Here is a 23,766-nt window from a genome sequence, read left to right as displayed (position 1 = left end):
CTTAATTCTTTTTTTCTTTTTTTTGCCAGTCCTGGGCTTGAGCTCAGGGCCTGAGCAATGTCCTTGAACTTTCTCAAGGCTAGAGCTTTACCACTTCAGCCTCAGCACCACTTCCGGCTTTTTTCTATGTATGTGGTACTGAGGAATCGAACCCGGGTCTTCATGCATGCTAGGCAAGCACTTTAACCACTAGGCCAAACTCCCAGCCCCATACCCCATACCATCACTTAATTCTAAATCCAACCTTATATAATAACTGACAGGCGGGGGGAAGGGGAGAGGAGAGCATAAAGTAAGTTAAAAACTGACCTCATATTCGAAGGACTGTGCTTTTTTTGTTTGTTTGTTTGTTTTTTGGCCAGTTCTGGGTCTGGAAGCTTTCCTAGAGTTTCTTTTGCTCAAGGGTAGCACTCTACCATTTGAGCCAGAGTGTCATTTCCCAAGTAGTTTAATGAAGTCAAATGTCTCATGGACTTTTCTGCCCTGCCTGTATTTTGAATCATGACCCTCAGTTCTCAGTCTCCTCATTTTAAACAAGCTAATTCCCCTGAAAATACTTTCAGACAACATTGTCCAAAATGAAAAGAAGAACGCAATTGTTAGTGCATTTCACCATATACCTCATTGGCACCGCTGAATAGAGGCTCTCCAGTATGCATTTCAACCAAAATACACCCGAGGGACCACATGTCAATAGCAAGGTCATAAGGCATTCCCAGTAGCACCTCTGGAGACCGATAAAAGCGACTCTGAATATACTGATATATCTGAAACAAATTTCAAAATATTAGTCAATACAAATTGGGTTTGTAACTGTGGGCAACTTGGATTAAGAACACTATTCTTATATTAAAACATTTTAACACCCGAATTCAAACTCTTTACTGTAATCCAATCTTAACTATCTTTCAAAGTAAGTTTTAAAGCAAACAAGTTTAAGTATTCCTGAGCTATAGCTCTGGCTAAGTTCACTTGTTTACCATGTGTCATGTCTGGGTTTACTCCCAAGCATCACACAAAAAGAAAAAAGAAAAAAAAAAATAAAGAACGACTTTTCCTTTATTAGTAATTCCTTTTTGCTCTCTTGGCACTTGGTTTAACATTAAGCTATAGAATGTAGCTTAGTGTTAGAAATCAAATCATCTCAACGATGTGAACTTAAATTCAGATATTACTACCTACTATCTCTCAAATAAATACTGCCATATAAAGATTCAATCACAACCAATTGTTTCTCTACTTTGTTCTCCTTGCCATATCTAAGAATTAAAAGGGAAAGGAAATCCTGAAGTAATGAAATAACCTAAAATTATCTTCATAGACCAATTCAATTTACTGTCACTACAAATTTGCATCTAAAACTAAATTATGAAATCAAAGACACAAGGGAGGGAAAGGAGAGAGAGATTCTGGCTAAACTTCCTGACAACACTCAGCCATTTAGCCCTAATAACTCATGGAGGCTCCTGGGATTCCTTTGGGGAAGAAAAACACTAGCCAATTGCGGGGTTGTGGAGAAAAAGGAACCCTACTACACTGCTGGTGGGATTGTAAACTAGTTCAGTCACTCTGGAAAGCAGTGTGGAAGTTTCTTAAAAAACTGAAAATTGACCTTCCCTACCATACCACCATACCACTTCTGGGCATCTACCCTGAACATCATAACCCAAGATATGATAAGGACACCTGCTCAGCTATGTTCATCTCTGCACTATTCACAATAGCCAGGCGATGGAAACAATCCAGATGCCATACAGAAAATGTGGTGTACACACACACACACACACACACACACACACACTCTCACACACAATGGAATTCTACATAGCCAACAAAGATAAAATAATGGCATTCGTGGGGAAGTGGATGAATCCAGAGCGGATCATGTTGAGTGAGACAAGTCAAGATCAAAGGAACAAACGTCACTTGGTATCCTTAATATGTGGCTATTACATTCAAACAGTACAAGATCAAGGACTCAATATTTGCATACCTAATGCTATAGACATGGTATTGGAAACAAACATAACTACATAGACATTAAAACCTATGACTCTACAGACATAATGTTTTATTTCATAAATCAATATGTACCATGACATACAAACCCTCAGCCTAATTTTGATTATGTTCTAAAAACTAAGTGCCAGTGATTATATATAGATTCCCTTCTTGAACATATTTGTTAAACATGTCATTTGAATTATGATGTAAAAATCAATGTTAATAATTAAAAAAAACACTAGCCAAATCAACCCAAACATGTAAAGAAGAAAAAAAGTTAACTCAAACCATCTGAAAAGTACAGACTGAACAGCCCAATCCAGAGAAAACCTACATCATGAAGTACCGCCAAATTTATTAAGTGGAACTTAAAAATGGCAGATGTTAGAGCATTTTAGATTTCAGATTTGGGCATTACATGCATTCAATTATTACTGTCTATGTAAATATTCCATTGTATCCACGTTTTTATTAGCCAGTCCCTCAGCCCGAACGATTGCTACTAAGAATTCTTCATAGCTTATGGAAGCCTATCACTGTTTACCTATCCAAGATGGGTAGAGAATTACTGAGTTATCTACAAGGCTGAAATACACTGTCTTCCTACCTCTGACTCTGACCTAAATATCCAGAGGTAAGAGTTACAGTGAAAACAGTCTGGAATGTTTTCCTATATAACACTGATACACAGTAGTATATATTCAGCAGTTTTAAAACTTACCAAGCTAAAGGATTATCTCCTATGGGCCTGGACGCTGTCCCTGAGCTCTTCAGCTCAAGTCTACTGCCCTACTCCTTGAGCCATAGACTCACTTCCAAGAAGTTTTTTTGCTTGACAGTTTTCAGTGTGTCCTACAGAAGTACTTCATAGCAGAGAGGGAGCTTTGATGTCTGAATTCTCCAAATTTTATATTAAAACCTCCATTTGAGAGATAGACGTCAACTAGTCTTTAGTATACCTATTCTCCCTTAATCTCTTAGCATATATAAGAATTTAAAGACATCCACGGGAGAAAATTCATTACCTAACTCACAAGTGTTGTTTTTGTAGTAATATATCAACACAAGGTGAATCAGAGGCTGTATTTTAAACATAAATAAGAATCTTATAATTACCTCCAAACTCTAAACATATTACAAGGAACCCTTCAAGTCTATTACACTGTTCACTGTCTAATCTAACTTACAAGTTTTAAAACAACTTACCCTTTGCCCCAACTGACAAGAACTGCCAAAGTCAACAATCTTGATTGCGCTGCGTTTGGGGTTACAAAGAAGGATATTCTCAGGTTTTAGGTCACAGTGAATGATACTAAGTTCTGGAGTCGCAAGGAAAAGCAGTGCAGTGCACATCTGTTGTGCAAACTTTCGTGTTAGGTTCAAAGACACCCCTCGGAAATTGGTGTTCCTCAGCAAGTCATAGAGGTTGTAGGACAGCATTTCAAAAACTAAACAAAGATGGTTTCGAAACATAAAGTGACGTTTCAAATGCACTGAAAGAGAAAAAAGTTTCATTTAAGTTACACACCTCAGTAAGACAAGAGTAACATAAAAACTCTACTTTAAAAGAATCTATAATATTACAATGCTACATTGTACTGAAATAAAATACTTAAAGTTTAGAGATCAGCATTCTGCAATGGGGGTAAGTTTTTTCTTTAAACTAGTCAAGCCGAATGCTGAATTAAATAGATGTGATCTGTCACCAGATGACAGAGGCAAGAAGCAGCGCCACAAAACTGCTTTGCTGGTCCCAGCCCCCACCACTCGGATCTTGTGGAACAAGGCGGTATCTGGCAGCCCGCTGGGTGGGCCCTGATAAGCACATAAGCTGTGCACATCAGGAAATTATGGTAACCAGGAATTTTTAATAACTGTGTGCCAGTCTTAGGGCTTGAACTCAAAATCTGAGCATGTCCCTGAGCTTTCATACTCATGGCTTGCACTCTTACCATTGGGACCAAAGCTGTACTTTTGTGATGCTTCATTAGAGCCTCACAAAGCTTACTGCCCAGGCTGGCTTTGAACTTTGATCCTCAGATCTCAAACCTCCTAAGTAGAATTTACAGGAATGAGTCACCAGTGCTGGAAGCATGGTTGTTTTGATTTTTTCTTTTCCAAAGGCAAATAGAGTCACATGCTGAAAATCACCAGGAATCTATGATCAGGGCATCTGATTGTGTATTCATCAAATTGATAGAAGGGAAATCTTGTACAAGACTAAAAATCTAGGAAAACTATAAAATATAGCTCAACTACAATGAAGAAACATTTTATAGAGCGTGACTTACAACCACTGCCATCTCTTTGAAATACCCTGTACAACATTTCATAGATCATACTTGTTAACACTGACCTCAAACCATAGGATTATTCAGCACAGTAAGTGCTTCCTTTTCACTATACACTTACCAAACCGAGCATCTGAAACCCAACTAGGATGATAGTAGCCAAGACAGGTTTATCCACAGACCTATCTGGAACGACTATGACGCTGTTGACTGTGTGTGTCACAGAGAATCATACACACTCTGTTTCCTTGTAGGAGCCCCTCAACTGTTGGCATTAGATTTCTCAACACACCAGTGCACTAAGGCTGGGGTAAGTAAGTCAATGAAAAGTCTACATGGCTTTTACGTCATTACTTAACACTACAAATAATGAAAAGAATCCTTAAAGGTTGTCTGAAAGAATGTACCCCATTTCATAGGTATATATTTAAAAGGAATGCATGACAAGAGACTATCCATATTTGTTCAGGTTTTAATCTCCTGCTTAAGCACTAGTCACAAAATGAAAGCCAAACACAGCTGATGTAAGAATACAAATATGATTTGGAAAATCCTTTAAGAAGCTTTATGATTATAATGGTCTTCCAACGAAGATCTACTATTCACACCTGACCACAGGATTCCATATTCCATATTCACTGAGCACTACAATGTATTGAGCAGTAAGTGTGTTACAAAACAGAAACAAAAACTCAAATACACACAGACATTTGATTCACTCTTTTTAACAGGATTTTAGAAAGAAAAGAGGGTTGGTTAAGATTTTTTTTCTATTTATATAAACTGATTATCTGGTAAAGGAGAAAATAAAAGTGAGGGACAGGAAAGGGATGATAGAAAGTTCAAATGTTCCATTGCACAGCAGATTGACTTCTTATAAATGATAATGCAGCATATTATTTCAAGAAATTTTAGATGTTTTCACCACAGATAATGTTTAAAGAAAGATGTGTATTGTAACTTCACCAGTACACAATGTATGCATAAACAATGTGTTTGTATCTCACAATTGTATATAATGTACCACATTTTAAAAATTAATTTGAAAAGGAGCTTGATCATTTCAATGTTAAGACTTCCTCATCAGAATAAACTAGATTCAATCACCTAAATATGGGACTATCAAATATACAACTTCTTTTTTATGGTTTCTGAAAATAGGACCTTAGTTATGAGACACTTTACGCATCATCTTACTAGTAACTTAAAAATACTTAGACTATGTGGGTTGTAATTTTGAGGGAGGCAGAGAAAGTTACCACCCTAAGTCCAAAGCCCTAAGAACCTGCTGATGTTACTTCTCAAATAAACCATCTGTCACTTAAGGACTCTAACCAACCATTTGGTTGAATGGTGACTAGGATGACAAAGGAGTTCAATAAGTCTAAGTCTAGCGGTTTCTAATGCTGGCAAATTGATAAACAGCATGAGAAGCCAGATTATGGTTTGAACATTCCAAAAATCATATGTAACCACTAGCAATGTAGATAAAGCTTATATCACACAACTAGTTTCTGAGCTGGTTAGAAATGCTAGTTATCACAAGAATGTTTTCAGAAAGACAACACACTAATTAAAGCAAATATGGCATATACAAGTTGAAATTTTCAGAAAGGCATTGTTTTCATAGGTTTTTCATTTTACATCCTGTGAAATAAACCATTCCTACAGATTTCTAACCAAGTAGCATAAATCCAATCTCTTCAAAATAATTTCTTTGGGGGGGTGGGTGTGGGCAGCCCTAGGGCTCGAACTCAGGTGCTGGGCACTGTCCTTGGACATTTTTTGCTCAAGGCTACAGAACTCTACCACAGCAGCAGTTCCACCATATTCTGAGTATGTGATACTGAGGAATCGAACCCAGGGCTTCGTGCATGCTAGGCCAGCACTCTACACCACTAGACCACACTCCCTGTCCCCAAATAAATCTTTAATCAATCATTTTAGGATAAAAAAAAAATCAATGTATTCAGAATTCTTAAATAATAATTTAAATTTCTCTTCTGAACTGGGCATACAAAGGTTGGTTTACCTATATAGTATTTCATTTCAGTGTCATGTTTGTTCATGAGCTCAAGAAGTCGAACTTCAATCTGGGCTTGGTTCAAAAATGCTTTCTTGTTCTTGATTATTTTAATGGCAACCCATTCTTGCTCCACCCGATCATATGCTTTCACAACCTAAAATAGAAGAAAGATACGTAACTTTCTATTTCTTATGTAACAACAATTACATGTAACAACAATTACATATAACAATGGTTTCGGAATTTTACATGTCTCTTCAACAGAAGCTAATTTTCATTTCACTATCATTTTGCTGACCTCTATGGGCAGAAGAGACCTTACCTGTTTTGATCCAATATGCCATCAATTTTACTACAGGGAATTTTAAATCCATTCTTTCAAGGTTCTGTCTGTTATCTTAAATTTCCTTTAGGGGCGAGAAAAGGAATGGTACAGTACTGAGGTCTTGAACACCGTCTCATGCTTGTAAGCATTCTACCACTTGAGCCATGGTCCAAGACCTTTTTACTTTAGGTATTTTTCAGACATGTTCTCATGCTCTTTGCCACAACTGGCCTTGGACTGTGGTCCTCATCTCTGCACTTACTGCACAGTTGGGATTAGATGTGTCTGTTTACCACAATCTTCTCAATTTACACCTCTCAGGTAGATGAGATTACAAACATGTGTGAGACATGGTGTCTGGTCATTTTTTCTTTTTTAATTCTTGTAATATTTATAACTATCCTCAAAAGAAGTAACTTTCTCAAAGATTAGAATATTCTTCAGCAATAAAATTAGGAATCCTGACAAGTGCTTTGGGACTTTTTTTTAACTTTCTCACTAGTAAAACAACTTACTCAACTATTGATGTGACGAGAAAACTTGGATTAAAACCCAAGAATACATACAAAATACATAAAATGTTCTGATACATCTCAGAAAGCAGTGACTTTCTGACTTTATAGTCTCATATATATAAAAACAAAGATGAGTTTATATGTATTTATCCTTAGGCAAGTGCCACAATTAAAAGAGAATGATAGTTCTAAAACTCTTTCTACTAACCAGAGACAAGCATTTCATTTTTTTTTTACAAGTAACAATTCATTAACAGCTTGTTACATTTCCTGACATATTCAAAAATTTGGAGGATGGAGACAGATTTTTGCTTTTTTTTTAATTGTTGGGATAATGTATAGAGGGATTACAGTTACATTCGTCAGGTAGTAGGTGTATTACTTCTCATACACTGATACCCCCTCTCATGTTTTTGTCACCATTTCGAGACAGATTTTTAAATGGTTCTGACTGCAGGTTGAAAACTGGTGAATTATGAAAAAAAATGAACGCAGGCTCCAAGATCTAAATCACTCAAAACTGAATGCATTTAAGTAAAAATTATAAATGGCTCAGCCAAAAATCAAACTTGGAATGAGAAAATGCAGTATTCTCTGGTTTCAGCAAGTTTGAAAAGGCATTATCTGTTGCTATTATATTAGAAGCTACCTTTGGAAACATCGATGATGCTAACATCTGTGTACCAAGAGTAATAGTCAGTGCCTAGATCCCAGTCACTTCACCTATTAAAGCATTTGCTGTCTTGGGAGGGAAATGGGGACAAACACGAGAAGAGGTGTCAATGTGTGAGAAGTAATACACCTACTACCTGACGAATGTAACTATGACCCCGCTAACATTATTCCGACAATAAAAAAATATAAAGTATTTACTGTCTTAACAAATAGCTGGTTAAGTGCTAAAGTAATTATCAATTCTTTATTAATACTACCATAGAGTTTTAGAGCCCAAGAATCATTTTTAAAGCTCCCCAGAAATTCTAAAGCACAATCAGGACTGAAAACCATTAGATAAATAAGTGGAAAATTACTATTTAACAAAAATCTGGCATAGAGTTCAGGGAAAATTTTGTTAAGCCAATATGGAAGACAACAATTACTCTGATGAACACTGCACACTCACCCAGGGAGGAAACTGTCAGTATGACCTAGGGAAAAGGAGTCCATCACAAATATACTATATTATACAGCTCGCTCTAAGGATAAACCATGAGAAAACTAAGGTGAAGGGGGGGGGGAACATGAGCTTTAAGACTAACCCAGGGACAACCAGGTCCAGAGAACCTAATTAATTTTCCTGGTGGACAGAACTGAAGTTTAAAAAAAAAAAAAATCACTGTTGGGCAGGGAGTTTGACCTAGTGGTAGAGTGCTTGCCTAGCATGCACAAAGACCCGGGTTTGATTCCTCGGTACCACATACATAGAAAAAAGCTGAAAGTGGTGCTGAGCTCTAGCCTTGAGAAATCCAAGGACAGTGCTCAGGCCCTGAGCTCAAGCCCAGGACTGGCCAAAAAAAAAAAAAAAAAATCACTGTTGAGAGCAATTGCTCAAATATTAATGCTACTTGCTGTCTAAAATCCTTACAATATAGGGCAGATAAAAGCTGAACTTCAGATATGCCTTTTAAAAAGAAAAACGTTATTATAATGGTGATGTACAGAGGGGCTACTGTTTCCTAAGTCAAGTAATGAGTACTGCTTCATTTGTTCACCCTTTCTCCCTTCTTTTTTTGCCCCCAAAGACAGATAAATGAACAACAACAACAACAAAACATCAAAAAGCAAAGATAAACAACATCATCAACATCATCATCACCACCAACATTAGAAAATGAACAAGGGGAAAAATAACAACAACAAAAACACTGCTTCCTTTTTCTGGAATTCATTTTGATGAATATTATTTGTATGTTCAGAGGCAAAAGAAGCATGTGCCTTTGGGTTCCTCCCCTAAGAGTATTCTTCTTTGGTGGCACTGTGTATGAATGCGTGGAGTACTCTATAATTTATCATGATTTAGCCTACAAATATGAGAGAAAATTTGCACTGTTGGTATCTCTGAGCTTGGCTTACCTCACTTAACAAGACTGGTGCTAGGACCAGCCATTTCCCTCAAATGATGTAATATTATTCTTTCTAAGGGCTGTGTAAAATTCTATTGTGTATAAGTATTACATTTTTTTGATCTACTCATTTTCTGTAGAGCATCTGGACTCTTTCTTGACTATTCACTATTGTGAACAGTGAGCATTAAACACAGATACAAAGTACCTTTCTGTTGTTGTTTTCTTTTTGTCGGTAGTGGGGCTTAAATTCTAGGCCTCAGCGCTGTCCCTGAGCTCTTCAGCTCAAGGCTAGTGCTCTACCATTTAAGCAACAGTGCCACTTGATAAGAGTCTCATGGACTTTTGTGCTCAGGCTGGCTTTGAACCGAAATCCTCAGATCTCAGCCTCCTGAATAGCTAGGATGATAGTGTGAACTACTGGCGCACTTTATAGTGTCTTGGCTTGTGATGTTGTGGTGTATGCCCAGGAGTGGTATAGCTGGGTCATTAAGATCTATGTCTAGGTGTTCTGTTCTTGTTTTTTAAAGAACTTTCAGATTGCTGTCAAGAATGGTTGTACTATTTTATACGCCCACCAACAGTAAAAATGCCTTTTCTTAAAGGAATCAGATAAAAATCAGAAGTTGGTTCAGATAAAGCAAGAATGCCTTCATATAAAAAGGACTACCCAATCAGAAAGCCTTGGCTATCAGGAGAAAAGCAGTTTTAGACCAAGGGAAAGTTCCGGCCAATCATGGGGAACAGAAATCACACAGGTCATTAGAATCTGGAAGACCAAAACCAAAGCTACAGAGATCTTTGGATATACTGGCTAATATATGAAAATATATTTAATACCTTAAGATTTACCTAAGTTTAGATCTGTGGCTGCTAATAGCCTAATATGTTTGCCCAGAGCATAATTAAATTCAACACATGATGAATTTTTCCTCATAGGTGAAAAAGTAGAATACACTTTGCTTCTTTTAGGTCAGGTAAACAGAAGTAAATACAGATTTTATAGTTAGGAAAAAAAAAAAAGGTTAAGGGCTAAGGGCTAGTGGCTCACACTTGTAACCCTAGCTATTCTAGAAGCTGACATCTGAGGATCACAGTCTGAAGTTTCCTTAGGCCAGGCAGGAAAGTCCATGAGAATCTTATCTCTAAGAAGTGAAGTGGAGCTATGGCTCAAGTGGTAAAGCAACAGACAACCAATGACAGCACTCAGGCCCTGAGTTCAAGCCCCAGGACTGGCACAGGTCGGGGGGAGGGGGAGGAGGTGAAGTTTGGTTGTTATTTGTGTTTTCTCTTTTTTCTGGTTGGGGGAGAGGGAGGTTCTGTATATAGTATGTAGAAAATGAACCTTACACTGCAGGCAGAGATGGGAAGGAAAAACTGAGGTAAAGTTGAGGAAGAAGAGATGTCTGAAAAAAGTGAAGTACTCATTATCTGATTTATAAAATGATAACCCTTCTGTAAATAATCTTAGTAATAAAATTTTATATATATATATATATATTTTTTTTTTAAGGGGTGGGGAGGCATGAGAGGTCTGGGAGCATAGCCTAGTGGTAGAATGCTTTGCCTAGCATGCATCCTGGGTTTGATTCCTCAGTACCACATACACAGAAAAGGCCAGAGGTGACACTATGACTCAACTGATAGAGAGCTAGCCTTGAGCAAAGGAAATAAAAAGGGGGGGGGGGGGACTACAAACAGGAGCAACCAGCAGGCCTGCTGGGGTAGCAAGATTACTTTGAAAATAATATAGCAAAAGGGGGCTGTAGACATGGCTCGAGAGGTAAAATGCCTGCCTTGTGATAGAGAGCCCGGAGTTCAAACCCAAGTATTGTCAAAAATAAACAGAAAGGGAAATGAGTCCAAATTAAGTAAAAGTCATCTTGACTCCTGTATTCATCACTGAAAAGTCAAAGAAACATTTGGACTGCTCATTAATATCTGAGTGACTGCACAAGGCCTACCAGACTGACAAGTAAATCACACCTGAAATAGAAGCTTGGGGTCTGTGAGATGGGATGACAGGGTGTTAACAACCAGGGAAACATGGCCAGAGGAAAGAAGAGTATGTGTGTAATAAATAACCCCAGCACTCAGGAGGCTGGGGGGCAGGAAGCAAGCTTGAAGCGAGTCTGAACTACACAGCAGGACCCCTGCATCAAGAAAAAGAAAAAGGAAGAGTAGGGAAAGCAGACTCTTGATCAAAGAAACTCGAGCTTTTATAGGGTTTTATTCTCTATAATAGAGGATAGGGACAATGTGTTCAGATAAAGAACAGTGAAAGGTAAAGAAAAGAACCAATTGCTAAAGGAAAATCTAGGTCCAATGTTGTTATCTAACCTGAGTATTAGCAATATGGTACCCTCAAGGAAGACATTCTGAAGCCTACATGCCACACTGGAGACCTCAGGGGAGAGTCCAAGTCTCCTGAAAAGTGACTAGGTGCCTACTGCACCACTGAGAAATGATCCTTTCTCCTTAGAAAGACTGGATCAGACAAAAAGCTAAACATCTCTAGCATACATTAATAAGCAATCATCTACAGACTATAAAGCTTAGGTGAAAAATAGTGTTAGCTATTCGTAATTGAAATTAACCAGTGCATTGGTTAACAGCCAACTTTTAAAAAGTTGGAGAAAAAGTTTTGTTCCATTTTATACCTGATGCCGTCTTGCCATTTTTGGAGAATTTTTTAATTATCTTCATTCTAGGATATTCACTGTTTAGAACATTATAAATATTAAAAATGTGCTAATGAGGGAAAGATATAACAATATAATTATGAAGTTCCTTTAATAAAATTCAGTATTTTCCATTAAATTACCTGTCCAAATGAACCTTTGCCTATCAAGGAGTCGATTTCGTAACGGTCCATCCACTTTTCTCCGTTTTTTACAATATAGTCATAGTTATCATCATCGTAACCATCATTGTAAACCTTCCGCTCCTTCTTGTGACTAGAATCGTCTCCCTGGCCTTGTTGGTGTCTTCGCTTCTTTTTTGCATAGTAAACCTGAAATAAAAACATACCATGTTAACTATAGAATTTAAATCACAGTTGTACCTAAACAGGAATGGGAAGAGGGTGCTCATGTAACAAGGGTAGATATATGAAGAAAAGCTCTCCAACGAAACCAGTGAAATTTAATTTTCCATTTAATTCCAACAAATGAAATATAGGATTATTCTACAGGTGGCACTTGGTTAACTAGGTTAATATGGTAATATATATTTATAATTTCACTACACAGTTGAACATCTTATGCACAGGTAATATTAAGTCCAATGCATCTTTTCTAAGAGTTTAGGGTCCATTTCAAGTTGCGTGTTAAGTAAGGTGTAACATACAGAGAAATAGTAAAGACCTTAGGAGTATCTGGACAAATTACACTAATAAATCAACAAATGTCAAATGAAACAAATAGTGCTAGGGTGTGAACTCAAGGCCTCATGCTTGGTATACAGGCATTCTGCCGTATGCTGTGCCTCCAGATCTTTTTTGAGGCAGCGTTTTGCTCTTGCTCATGATTAGCAGTATTAAACTCACAGCTACAGCCACGGCGAAGGGAGCAAGCCATCATTCCCATCTTTCTTCTCTTGCCATGGGACACTATCAGACTTTTGTTCACAAGTTCATCTAAAGCCACAATATCCTGAACTCAGACTCCTAAGTAAACTGTCAGCCACCACTGTCTAGACTCAATGTCTAACTGCATAATAACTACCAAAATTCATTGTATCCCCTACCACCTATAGGCTTTAAACATTGAAGTAATTACAAACTGTTTTGTTTTTTAAATACTGGTAAATGACATTTTAACTTACATTCTATACAGTTATGTCAGTAAAGCTATAGTTTACAAGGTGGCAAGGCATATGTAGGAAGCTTTAATAAAACCACTCCTAACAGATTAAATGAAGGTTTGCTACTTCAATCTAACAGTAACAAAGAGACATGCTTTTTCAGATAATCACAAGCAAATCTGGCACACTGTTCATAATATATAATATGTATATAAGACTTAGCTGCCAAATTTTGTTTCTATAAAAATGCTTAACCTACTCAACCAACCTGCGTGTGGTTTCATCCTTGTGGTTGTTAACTTTAGGGCATCAGATGGTGATGTCACACCACCTGTGTGTGGTGTTTACCTTTAATAGCTCAGCCCCACTGAAGTTCAAGGCTGTTTTCTACCAGCCCAAAGGTGGAGAGCAGGTACTGTACAGCTATTAAAATGACTCCTAGCTCGAAAAAAGAAAAAAAAATACTCCTGGTAGAGTGAATTCTAACTTTATCTTTGTATCACAGCAGTGTATAGTAACATTGACAGGAAACAAAATCTGCTGAAAGCCTGAATAGACCTAAAAACCTTTTCTAGTCAGTGGTTCTGAAACTGGCGGAGTATGAACCTTAAACAAGAAAGGATACAGGACTCTCACTGAAAAAGGAAAGAAAGCAGTTGTTCTACTCTAGAAAAGCTCGCCTATAATAATATAAGAAGCTGGAGGTGAGGCCTGAAGCAAATGGCAATGAAGCCAAAACAGAGGCAACACAACAGAAAAATAACTTCTAGTGGCAACATGCCAATCTATCAGAAAAGTAATTCAACATATTATCTTTTATTTGTCTTATTTAATTTCACTAAAAATGTATTTTGTATATCTTACCATGAAAAGATAAGCACAAAAACTTAAAGATCAATAGTCCAAGTAAGCTAGGCCAACTACAACATGGTACTAAAATATCTCAAAGATCCTGGACATCACCAAGAGTAAACAGATTCAATTTATATACAAACAAATTCAAGCCAAAGAATAAGATAAAGTAGACTTCGTTTTTATAGTTATTAGTCCTCTTGTTTGGAGTATATTTTATAAATACTATTCTGAAAAGAAGTTATCCACAACTTGCTTATAATCATACAATCTATAAATCATTCATATATCAACCTCCATAGTAGCACAGATGAGAAAGTGATCATGTAACTCAGCTCCCCCAACTACCACGACAGACATCTTACCTCATTAATATGCTTGTAGGTTTTGATCAAGTCAACAGAAAGTTTTCTCAGGGGAGCGGTAGCTGGGTCGCGGAAGGTTTGGGGCATCCGCCTCTGTAACATGACAACATCAGGCATCACCTTAAATAGACAGAGAAGACTAGCACTTTAAATCTACTGCATTCATGCACAATCCCCTTCTCTGTACCCTGAATATATGTATTTTTTAACAAAAGCCATCCACATTAGCAGGTTACAAATTATTTTTGTTACTTTTCACATGGATTCCAATGAAAACAAGATTTTGATCCCATTCTCCCAAATCTAAACAGGTCCAGGAAACACACAGGACATTAACCCAGAGGGCTTCTCAACCATACAATTAGCCATTAAGAAAATTCTACTGAATTACTCAGAAGGAAAATCAGGTCAGGTAAGGTTGAAAGCAGGTGGGCAAAGATAAATCCAGCCATCAAAGGAAATCTGCAAGTTCCTAAAGCAGGATTTCAAGGCTCCATGACAACAAAACACAAGCTATAGCAGAGCCCCAGTGCTGCCAACTGCTCGCCTAGCAAGCACGAAGACTATGATTTGGTTCCTTGGTACCACACACATAGAAAAAAGTCCAAAGTGGTGCTATGGCTCAAGTGGTAGAGCTCTAGCCTTGAAAAAATCCCAAGGACAGTGCTCAGGCCCTGAGTTCAAGTCCCAGGACTGCCCCCCCACCCAAAAAAAGAAAAACATTATCAAACAAACAAAAAGGGAAAAGAGTTCTAATTGTGCAGAAGAACTAATCACCATCCCTGTAGTAAAGCACAATGGAGTGATTACAGTGTTCAGTCAGAAGAATTACCAATATTAATGTTAAATTTCCTCTGCATACATATTCCAATTCTAAAAAACACATTTTCAAGATGGTAAATTCATTGAATTATTGAATAAATTAATATCTCTTCTGATTGCTCTTTCCCTTACAGTTTCAAACAAGACACAGGGTGGGACAGGTATCACACATACCCTTGGTGATTGTAACTATTAGAAGATCCTAAGAAGACCTGTAATAATTTTCCATATGTGTGTGTGTGTGTGTGTGTGTGTGTGTGTGTGTGTGTGTGTTTAGCTTTATTCAAAAAATAATAGCATTAGGTAAAACTAAGTTCTCTAGGAACTTAATTTATTGAAGATAGTACAATAAACATGCCAATTAGTTATGTGAACTATATAAGCATTTAAATGAATGAAAAATGTTTACAGTGTATATATAGTTTACGTTTATAGACCAGGTTTCTTCTCTTTGCTTTTTGGAGGGTAGGGTCATGGAGCTTAAACTCTGGGCATGAGCACTGTCCCTGAGCTCTTCAGATCAAGGCTACTACGCACCCCAGCCTTGAGCTACAGCCCCACTTCCTGATTTCTAGTGATTAATTACAGATAAGGGTCTTCCAGCTCTGTAGTGCACCAGCTGGCTTTGAACCTTGATCCTCAGATCTCAAGTCTCCAGAGTAGCTAGGATTACAGGCATGAGCCACCACACCCAGCTTGTTAAATTGTTTTTTGAGCTCTACGGCTCTAATGCTAAGCTATGACTCCTTTTATATTTGTGGGTGGATTTTTTTGTTGTTGGTTTTGTTTTTTTTTTTTTGACAGTATGAGGGCTTAAATAAGACTGTCAAGCTCATATACTTATTTCTATAGTTTGTGATTGGTGCTTTACTTCTTGAGTCACACCTCCCTCCACATACAGCATTTTGCTGATTAACGGAGGTAATCTTATGGATGTGACTTCCTAGGCTGGCTTGGAGCCTTCTCAGGTGCCAGCCTCATGAGCAACTAGGATTAAAGACATAAGCCCACAAGCCACCTACTTGTACTGGTTACATTTGAGAGGGGGTTTTTGTAACCTGTCCAGGAATGTCAGTTTTACGCTGTCATAGGTAGCATAATAGATGCATCCTATCAAGCCCAGATTCTTCCACTGATAAAAAGGCTTATGGGGCTTTTCTGCCCAGGCTGGCAGGAAACCACATTCGGGAGCTAGAATGACAAGTACACGTCACCATGCCCAGATATGCGTCTCCTACGCTTTTCTGCACGAGCTTGCTTTGACCTATGATTACACCATTTCTCAGCCTTCTGAGTAGCTAGTGTTACAGGTTTGAGCCACTAATGCTCAACCTATTTTCTCTCTGTACATTTAACCCCTGGCATTTTTGTCATGAAGATAATTTATCCAACAGGCCTTTTTTAGATCTGATGGAGTACATACTCAATGTAAGGCTTCACAAAATCTAAAGCAATTAAATGCTCCATTGCCACCAAACTTGTATATTAAACAGCAAAGAAAACAATAGGAAACTAAAATCCCAAAGCCATTGAAAAGGGCAGCTAAGTTCAGTGACCTGTACCCATCAGCCAGGAAAGAAATGATACAGCCAATAAGAAAGGTTTCCCAGGGCCTGGAGTTTAGCCTAGTGGTAGAGTTCTTGCCTAGCATGCATGAGGACCCAGGTTCGATTCCTTGGTACCACATACATAGAAAAAAGCCAGAAGTGGTGCTAAGGCTCAAGTGGTAGAGCTCTAGCCTTGAGAAAGTCCAAGGACAGTGCTCAGGCCCTGAGTTCATGGCCCAGGACCGGCAAAAAAAAAAAAGAAAAGAAAAGAAAAAGAAAGGTTTTCCAATCAAACTAATAATGCATGCAGCTAGTTCAGGAAGGTATTTAAGTGTACAAATGTAAGAAAATATATAATGTATGTGCAGATATGTGTACAGGTATGTGTGTGCAAAAAAAAATCAGCACTTATTTTTTTTACATTGTCCACTTTATGGAAAAGTACTGAATTTCTAATCTGAATATTAGGGATAATGTGAGTATATTTTTTCTTTAGAAGAAAAAGCTGGAAGTAGAGCTATGGCTCAAGTAGTTGAGCACAAGCCTTGAGCTAAAGAAGCTCAGGCACAAAACCTAGGCCCTGGGCCCTAGGTTTAAGTCCCATGGACTGGCTCTTCCCCAAAAAATATGACACTATAGTTATGTTTCCGAGTATCTTTCAATTCAAATAGACAGTGTTTAGTTTTTGTTTTAAAAAAATATATCAATAAAGGGTCCAGGTGTGTGGCCTAGTAGTAGTAGAGTGCTTGCCTAGCATGAATGAAGCCCTGGGTTCGATTTCTCAGTACCACTTACACAGAAAAAGTGGGAAAATGGTGCTGTGGCTCTAGTGGTAGAGCGCTGCCCTGAAAAAACCCAAGGACAGTTCCCAGGTCCTGAGTTCAAGGCCCAGGACTGCCCCCCTCCAAAGAACAAAATAAATTTAAAAATACAAACATCTTATGCTTTGTCTATCTAGAATATTATATAATATGTTAAAATGCAAACAATTATTTAATATTCCAACTTTTTATTCCCCCGGTTCCAGGACTTGAACTAGGCACTAGGTTCTTGGACCAAGGTTGGCACTATTCTACCACATTAGCCACACCTCCATTTCTAGCCTTTTGCTAGAGTTAACCAAATAGTCAATGTTGGCTGGCTTCAAACCTCAACTCTCAGATCTCAGACTCCTGAGTAGCTAGGGCTACAGGTATGTGCCACTGTCTTCCACCCCCAACTTTATTATTATTTTTTATTTTTTTAGTTGGCTTGAGTATTGAATCAAAGCCTCATCTGAGCCACACTCCCAGCCCTTTGGTTTATGTTTTTTTATTTTTTTTTATTTTTTTAGACTCAGTCTAACCTTGCCCAAACGTGACTCCTTATATCTATGCCTACCCAAAACCTAGGATTACCAGGTATACACTGGGCTAACATGGAATAAACTGTCATATAAACTTCATTTTTAATACTTTGTCAACTTACCTGGTTGGTTAGAGGTTGCTGAATCTGGTCAGAATATGATAATGCAGAAACCTGTTGGTCACTTATGTTTGGCTGGCGACGGTCACTGTATTGATGTGAATGGGGCATCTGTCCAGCCATCTGAAGGCCAGCAGCATGGAATGAAAATGACGGTGCAAGCCGAACAGATGAAGGTTTGCATGCTGAAGTCTCTCCTCCTGTACAAGGTAAGTGCAGAGAAATAAGTATTCGTGTCTGAATGTTTGTACCATTTGATGTGTCTAATAGTCATTTATGTAAGGCCTTTAGGACATTCAATAATATTAACACTTTTATAACAACCAACAAGATCTGTCACCCAATATAATAAATAGTATAAGATATAACGACTGAGCACATCTATTGAGAAAAATCAAAAAAAGCTTTGAGTAAGACAACAGCAATAACCTTTAAAAGCTATTTTCACAAATGAAGTTTTTATCCATTGATGAGAACCTCAAGTTATAGTCTGAATTCTCGAAGAGCCTTGTCAATACATCTGCTCTTCACAAAACAACTCAAGAATAGCGCTGCTTTACGTCTTTCCATATGTGTGGCAAACACATCCCAGGGATATGTCTTCACCACTGACAGAAGTTAAGAGTTGAACATATGAAGAGGAAAACAAGTACACACAGGCAGAATTAAACTTTGTTCAAAAGTGCTAAGATAACTAAGAAATGGTAAGCTAACCAAAAAGAAAAAAAAGCTATCAATAACCATCCCACAAGCAGAGGAGGACAATAATTATGGTATGTGCAGGGCAGAAATAGATTAAACCTTGTCATCTACTGATAAGCTTACAAAATGAAACTTTTCTCCATGTATCCAGAAAAACCTGTAATCACAAACTAGAGCCAAGAAGCAACATACAAAAAGGTCGTCAGCAAATGCTAGAGCCCAAACACTTAATGCTCCATCTGAACGAACTAGCTGCTCCAACTAGTACCAGGACACTTTTTCCTGGTACCGAATCTACTATTTCAGGCCCCCACAAGTATAGCTGATCTCATCACAAGGGGTGAAAACTCCCCACCAAGCAGCAGGGTTTGAAATCCCAGCTCTATTTCTTACAGTGATAACAATATCAAGTTTCCTAATCAGGTTATTAGGAAAGGAAAAGGTTATTGTGAAAGTATTCAGAACAGCACTAGCAATTATCAGGGAAACTGAAGGTACCCTGAATATACAGGGACAACAACTAAGTGCTGACAAGATTAAGGAAACGAAGGCACCAAAGCTGAAGTCCCTCAAGACTTAAAATGATTACTTCAAGATTCTCCCATAGTTAGTGACATCATTTCTCATTCACGCAAGCAGAAGCAAACCTCTGGGAATCACACAGAGTAACCCATCTATCCTACAGCCTCGCTCATACAAACAGACACGTATCTCCAAGGGCACTGCACTTCAGTACAACTTCTTTTATTTGTTACAACTCATTTAAAATTACCAAAATAGATTCTTAACAGTTCTTTCTCTTTATTCATAAGTTTTTTATTGTAAAGGTAATATACAGAGGGATTAGGGATTAGAGTTACATAAGTCAGGTACTGAGTATACTTCTTTTTGAACAGTATCCCCCTGGCCCTCACTTTCTCCCAGTTTGCTTTGTTTTCCAAAGATGGATAGTGATCTGTCTAAAGCATAAGTCTCAAGTCTTCCAGTCTTACTTAACCTAAATCATCACTTGCTCTTGGCACTGCTTTCTGGTCTTAGCTTCTCTCTCCAACATACGTGTTGTTAACTGACCTACATTAAATGATTAAGTAAAAGAACCTTGAACATCAATGAAAAGTACACAGCTTTTCCTGAGTATGTAGTACTGAGGAATCAAACCCAGGGCTTCATGCATGCTAGGCAAGCACACCAGTACTAGGCTTGCTGCTGGCCCTAGGGCTCGTCATAGAAACAATGCTGTTTGTTGTTTTGTTTTATTTACAATCAACATTAAGAATTTTTCTCCATGTTCCACTGTTTCATATTCTTTTTTTGTCTGTCTGTTCGTTTGGCTGATCGTGGGGCTTGACCTCTGGGCCTGAGTTCTTTTTGCTCAAGACTAGCACTCTACCCCTTTGAGCCATAGCACCACTTCCAGTGTTCTGATGGCTAAGTGGAGACATGAGTCTCACAGACTTTCATGCCCAGGCTAGGTATGAACCATGACCCTCAGCTCTCAGCCTTCTGAGTAGCTAAAATTATAGGTGTGAGCCACTGGTCCCCAGCTTTGTTTTATATTCTTTTCTTACTTTTTGCTGAATTTAATCTCTTCTCTCCCATATTAGGGTTTGAACTCAGGGTCTCATGTTCACTCAAGCTTACTTACTGGGGTGATACTCTACTACCATTTAACCATGCATGTCTCCAGCCCAGCTTCTGGATGTTAATTTTGAAGATGAGAGTCTGATGAACTTTTCTGCCTAATCTGGCCTGCAACCAAAATGGGTTGTAGAGTTTGAACTCTGACTCGGGGCCATTGTCCCTGAGCTCTTCAGCTCACGGACCACTTGAGCCACAGCACCATTTTCAGCTTTCTTACCCTTTACCTGGAACCACAATCAGGAATTAAAATCCTCCCAAATCTCTATCTCTTGCTTAGATGGAATTATAGGCATAAGTCCACATCTACCTTTTTTTGTGTTTGTATTTAAAGACTAACTATATCTTCATGTATACGAATAATATTAGATAATATATGCTGTTTTAAAAGTTTGCTATGTGCCCTCCTTGAACAACTTGTATGTTAAACTTGTCATTTAAAATATGATGTAAAAATCAACGTTAATAAATTCTTTTAAAAAAAGTTTGCTATGGGTAATCTGTGAATGTGGACCAACAAAAAAAAAACAAGCATAACTATGTTTCTCACTTCTGAAATATTTTAAGATACCTATTATACTATTTATCATAACTGATTACTTTTTCAGTGAAATTGAAAAATGTATTGCCTATTCTGTTCCCTAATATGGACGTGGGGGAAAATAAACACACATGACACATATTCACTGTCTCCCTTCTTAGTTCAATTGCTATGTATGAAACTCCAAAATCAACATGAATTACATTCCTCTCATAATGCCAATATGTATTTACTCATTCTTCGTTTATGATAGGACCTGAAGAGGACAAAGCAACTAATATGGGTATTTCTATACAATCTGATTCTATAACTAAGAATATATTCGTTCTTTCTAAGTTTCTACCTTTCATTTCAATTCAAATCTTAGAAGAATTTAGTTTCTGTTGACAGAGGGATGATAATAAAGCGCTAGGCCAAGTCATATGACATTGTTACTTTGCTATAAAACTGATAGCTACCACAGAATTATAATATTTATTCAGCTAAATTCACAATTAGCTATATTAGTCTAAGAATGAATCACAATGAATGTGAGATTGTCAAGGTTACAATTTCAGATGAACTTATAAAATTCAATTCAAAACTACGTTCAAAATCATTATTTGGAGATGAATTCCAAAATGGTAATTAAAACTGCTGTCACACAGCACAAAAGGCATGTTAAGAGAAAAGTATGCATGAGGAAACCTACTTGTATTTTGTTTATCCTTCTGAAGTATATGGGTAACTTATGTTTGGTTGGTAAAAATTTATAAAAAAAAAAAACATGTCATTTGAAATATGATGTAAAAATCAATGTTAATAAATTCTTTAATAAAAAATGTTTAAAAAATTATGTTGTAGCTGGGCACCCGTGGCTCATACCTATATATTCTTAGCTACTTAGGAGGCTGAAATCTTAGGATTGTGGTTCAAAGCCAGCCCTAGTAGGAAAGTCTGTGAAGCTCTTATCAGAAAAAGTAAACGTAGTGCGGTGGCCCAAGTGGTGGACCAAAAGGAGCTCGGGGACAACACCCAGGCCCTACAAGCCTGGGGCTGGGCCAAAAAATAAGTAACAAAGACTGAAATGGTTTTCTCAATGCAATCAACTTACTATGTCCTAGTATGAAGTATGCTACTGGTAGAGAATGGAGAGGCTGAAAGAGAAAGATTTCATCAACACATCTCTACGACTGAGACTTCAGTTGAACAATACAATGGACCCAGAAGAAATTTTCGATTGCTTGGGAGATGCTGAGTAAAAATAAGAAGCACAAACCAGCCATTTATCTCAGATCTAAGACTCATTTGGAGGTTATAAGTCTGAATATATACTAGTCAGCTATCTTGAATTTCAGTTGTTGGTAGGTTGGTAAGAGACCATTCCCTTAATCCTACATTATGCTTTCAAGAGAAATAGCTAAACCTAAGAACAAAACAGGAGATGGAAAATATGGAAATAATTCAAGAAAGTTAAAGTCACAGCGCCCAAGTATAGAAACTACTATAAATCTAAGGTTGTGAGATCAAATCTTCTAAAAAATGGAGAGGATTATGATATATATGATTAGAAGTCCTAGCAACAAGACACATGAGAATTGGAGACAAATGTTAAAGGAACAGACAACTCTGATGACTGGAAATAGATACATGAGACCAAAGATGACTGAAGGTAGGCCTACCAGGAAGTTCTATTCAGTTCGCCACTAGCACCAACAACAGTGCCTGGGCCCAGCATTTGACCTGCACTCAAACATTTGTTCAGTGAAAGAGTAAACTGAATCCATCAGGAATTTTTGGCCTATGAGGAAAAGGAGGCAGGAAGAAGCTGAAGGAGAGTAAGGACTGAAGAACTCACACACAGGCCAAGTATTCAATCAGGAAGCGTGGTAGTAGTAGAAAGGCAGACCCCTAGAAAGTTTGATTTCCAGGTGCAGGCCTGGAATCATGCTTGTAATCCTACCTACTCAGGAAGCTGAAATCTGAGGATTGAGGTTCAAAACCAGCCTGGACACTAGAAAGTCCATGAGATAGGCCAGGAAAACTAGCCTAGTGGTAGAATGCTTGCCTAGCATGCACAAAGACCTGGGTTCTATTCCTCAGTACCATATACACAAGAGGGGGAAAAAAACCCAGAAGTGCTGCTGTGGCTCAAGTGTTAGAGCTCCAGCCTTGAGGAAACCCAAGTACAGTACTCAGGCTCAGTGCTGAGTTCAAGCCCCAGAACCGGCACATACATACACAAAAAGTCCATGAGACTCTTATCTCCAATTAACCACCAGAAACCCAGAAGTGGCACTGTGGCTCATGGGGTAGGGTGGTAGCCTTGAGCTGAAGAACTCAGGGACAACTCCCAGGTCCAGAGTTTAAGTCCCATGACCGACAAAAAAAGAGATGGAAACAAGCTTCCAAGGATGAGGATGACTAACAAGCAAATGGGCCTAGTAGGAGACAACAAGCTCCAAATTCAAATTTTATTAGGACTTATAGTACAAAACATGTGACTTGTACTAAGGTGGGGAAGAAAATCTACTTACAGACTGAAGTAAGAGAATTAATGAAAAGAAGCAGCCAGAGCATTTTGCGAATCAACAGAACCCACTGACTTCTCTTCAGAAATCACACATTTACTATAAGAAAATAAAACATTTTTAAAATGATCAAAGAAAAAGATCTTTGGCCTACAATTCTACATCCAGCAAAAATAACTTTCAAAAATGAAGGCAAAGTAATTTTTCAGGCCCGGGTTCGATTCCTCAGTACCACATACATAGAAAAAAGCTGGAAGTGGTGCTGAGGCTCAAGTGGTAGAGTGCTAAGCCTGGACA

At 38.0% G+C, this 23,766-nt stretch overlaps 1 protein-coding gene across 5 annotated transcripts in view; it reads right to left on the bottom strand.

Moving 5' to 3' along the window:
• The window catches only part of Dyrk1a (dual specificity tyrosine phosphorylation regulated kinase 1A), a 130,443-nt gene that overhangs the window by 23,033 nt on the left and 83,644 nt on the right, over positions 1 to 23,766 (bottom strand). For 4 of the 5 annotated variants that reach the window (XR_016538165.1, XR_016538166.1, XM_090349285.1 and 1 more), the window contains exons 3-8: positions 18,082 to 18,278; positions 14,246 to 14,365; positions 12,049 to 12,237; positions 6,328 to 6,475; positions 3,211 to 3,497; positions 621 to 767 (exon numbers count right to left, since the gene is read on the bottom strand). Coding sequence is in view for 3 of the 5 variants with exons in the window: in XM_090349285.1 (XP_090205411.1) it covers positions 621 to 767; positions 3,211 to 3,497; positions 6,328 to 6,475; positions 12,049 to 12,237; positions 14,246 to 14,365; positions 18,082 to 18,278 (1,088 nt within the window). In the remaining 2 variants the exon portion in view is untranslated. The remainder of the gene's footprint in view (positions 1 to 620; positions 768 to 3,210; positions 3,498 to 6,327; positions 6,476 to 12,048; positions 12,238 to 14,245; positions 14,366 to 18,081; positions 18,279 to 23,766) is intronic. The other variant, XM_090349298.1, reaches the window with a different exon arrangement.

This window comes from Megascapheus bottae, chromosome 1, assembly GCF_031878675.1.
Source record: "Megascapheus bottae isolate mThoBot1 chromosome 1, mThoBot2.hap1, whole genome shotgun sequence".
Classification (NCBI taxonomy): Eukaryota; Metazoa; Chordata; class Mammalia; order Rodentia; family Geomyidae; genus Megascapheus; species Megascapheus bottae.
This window is presented reverse-complemented; position numbering and strand designations above follow the sequence as displayed.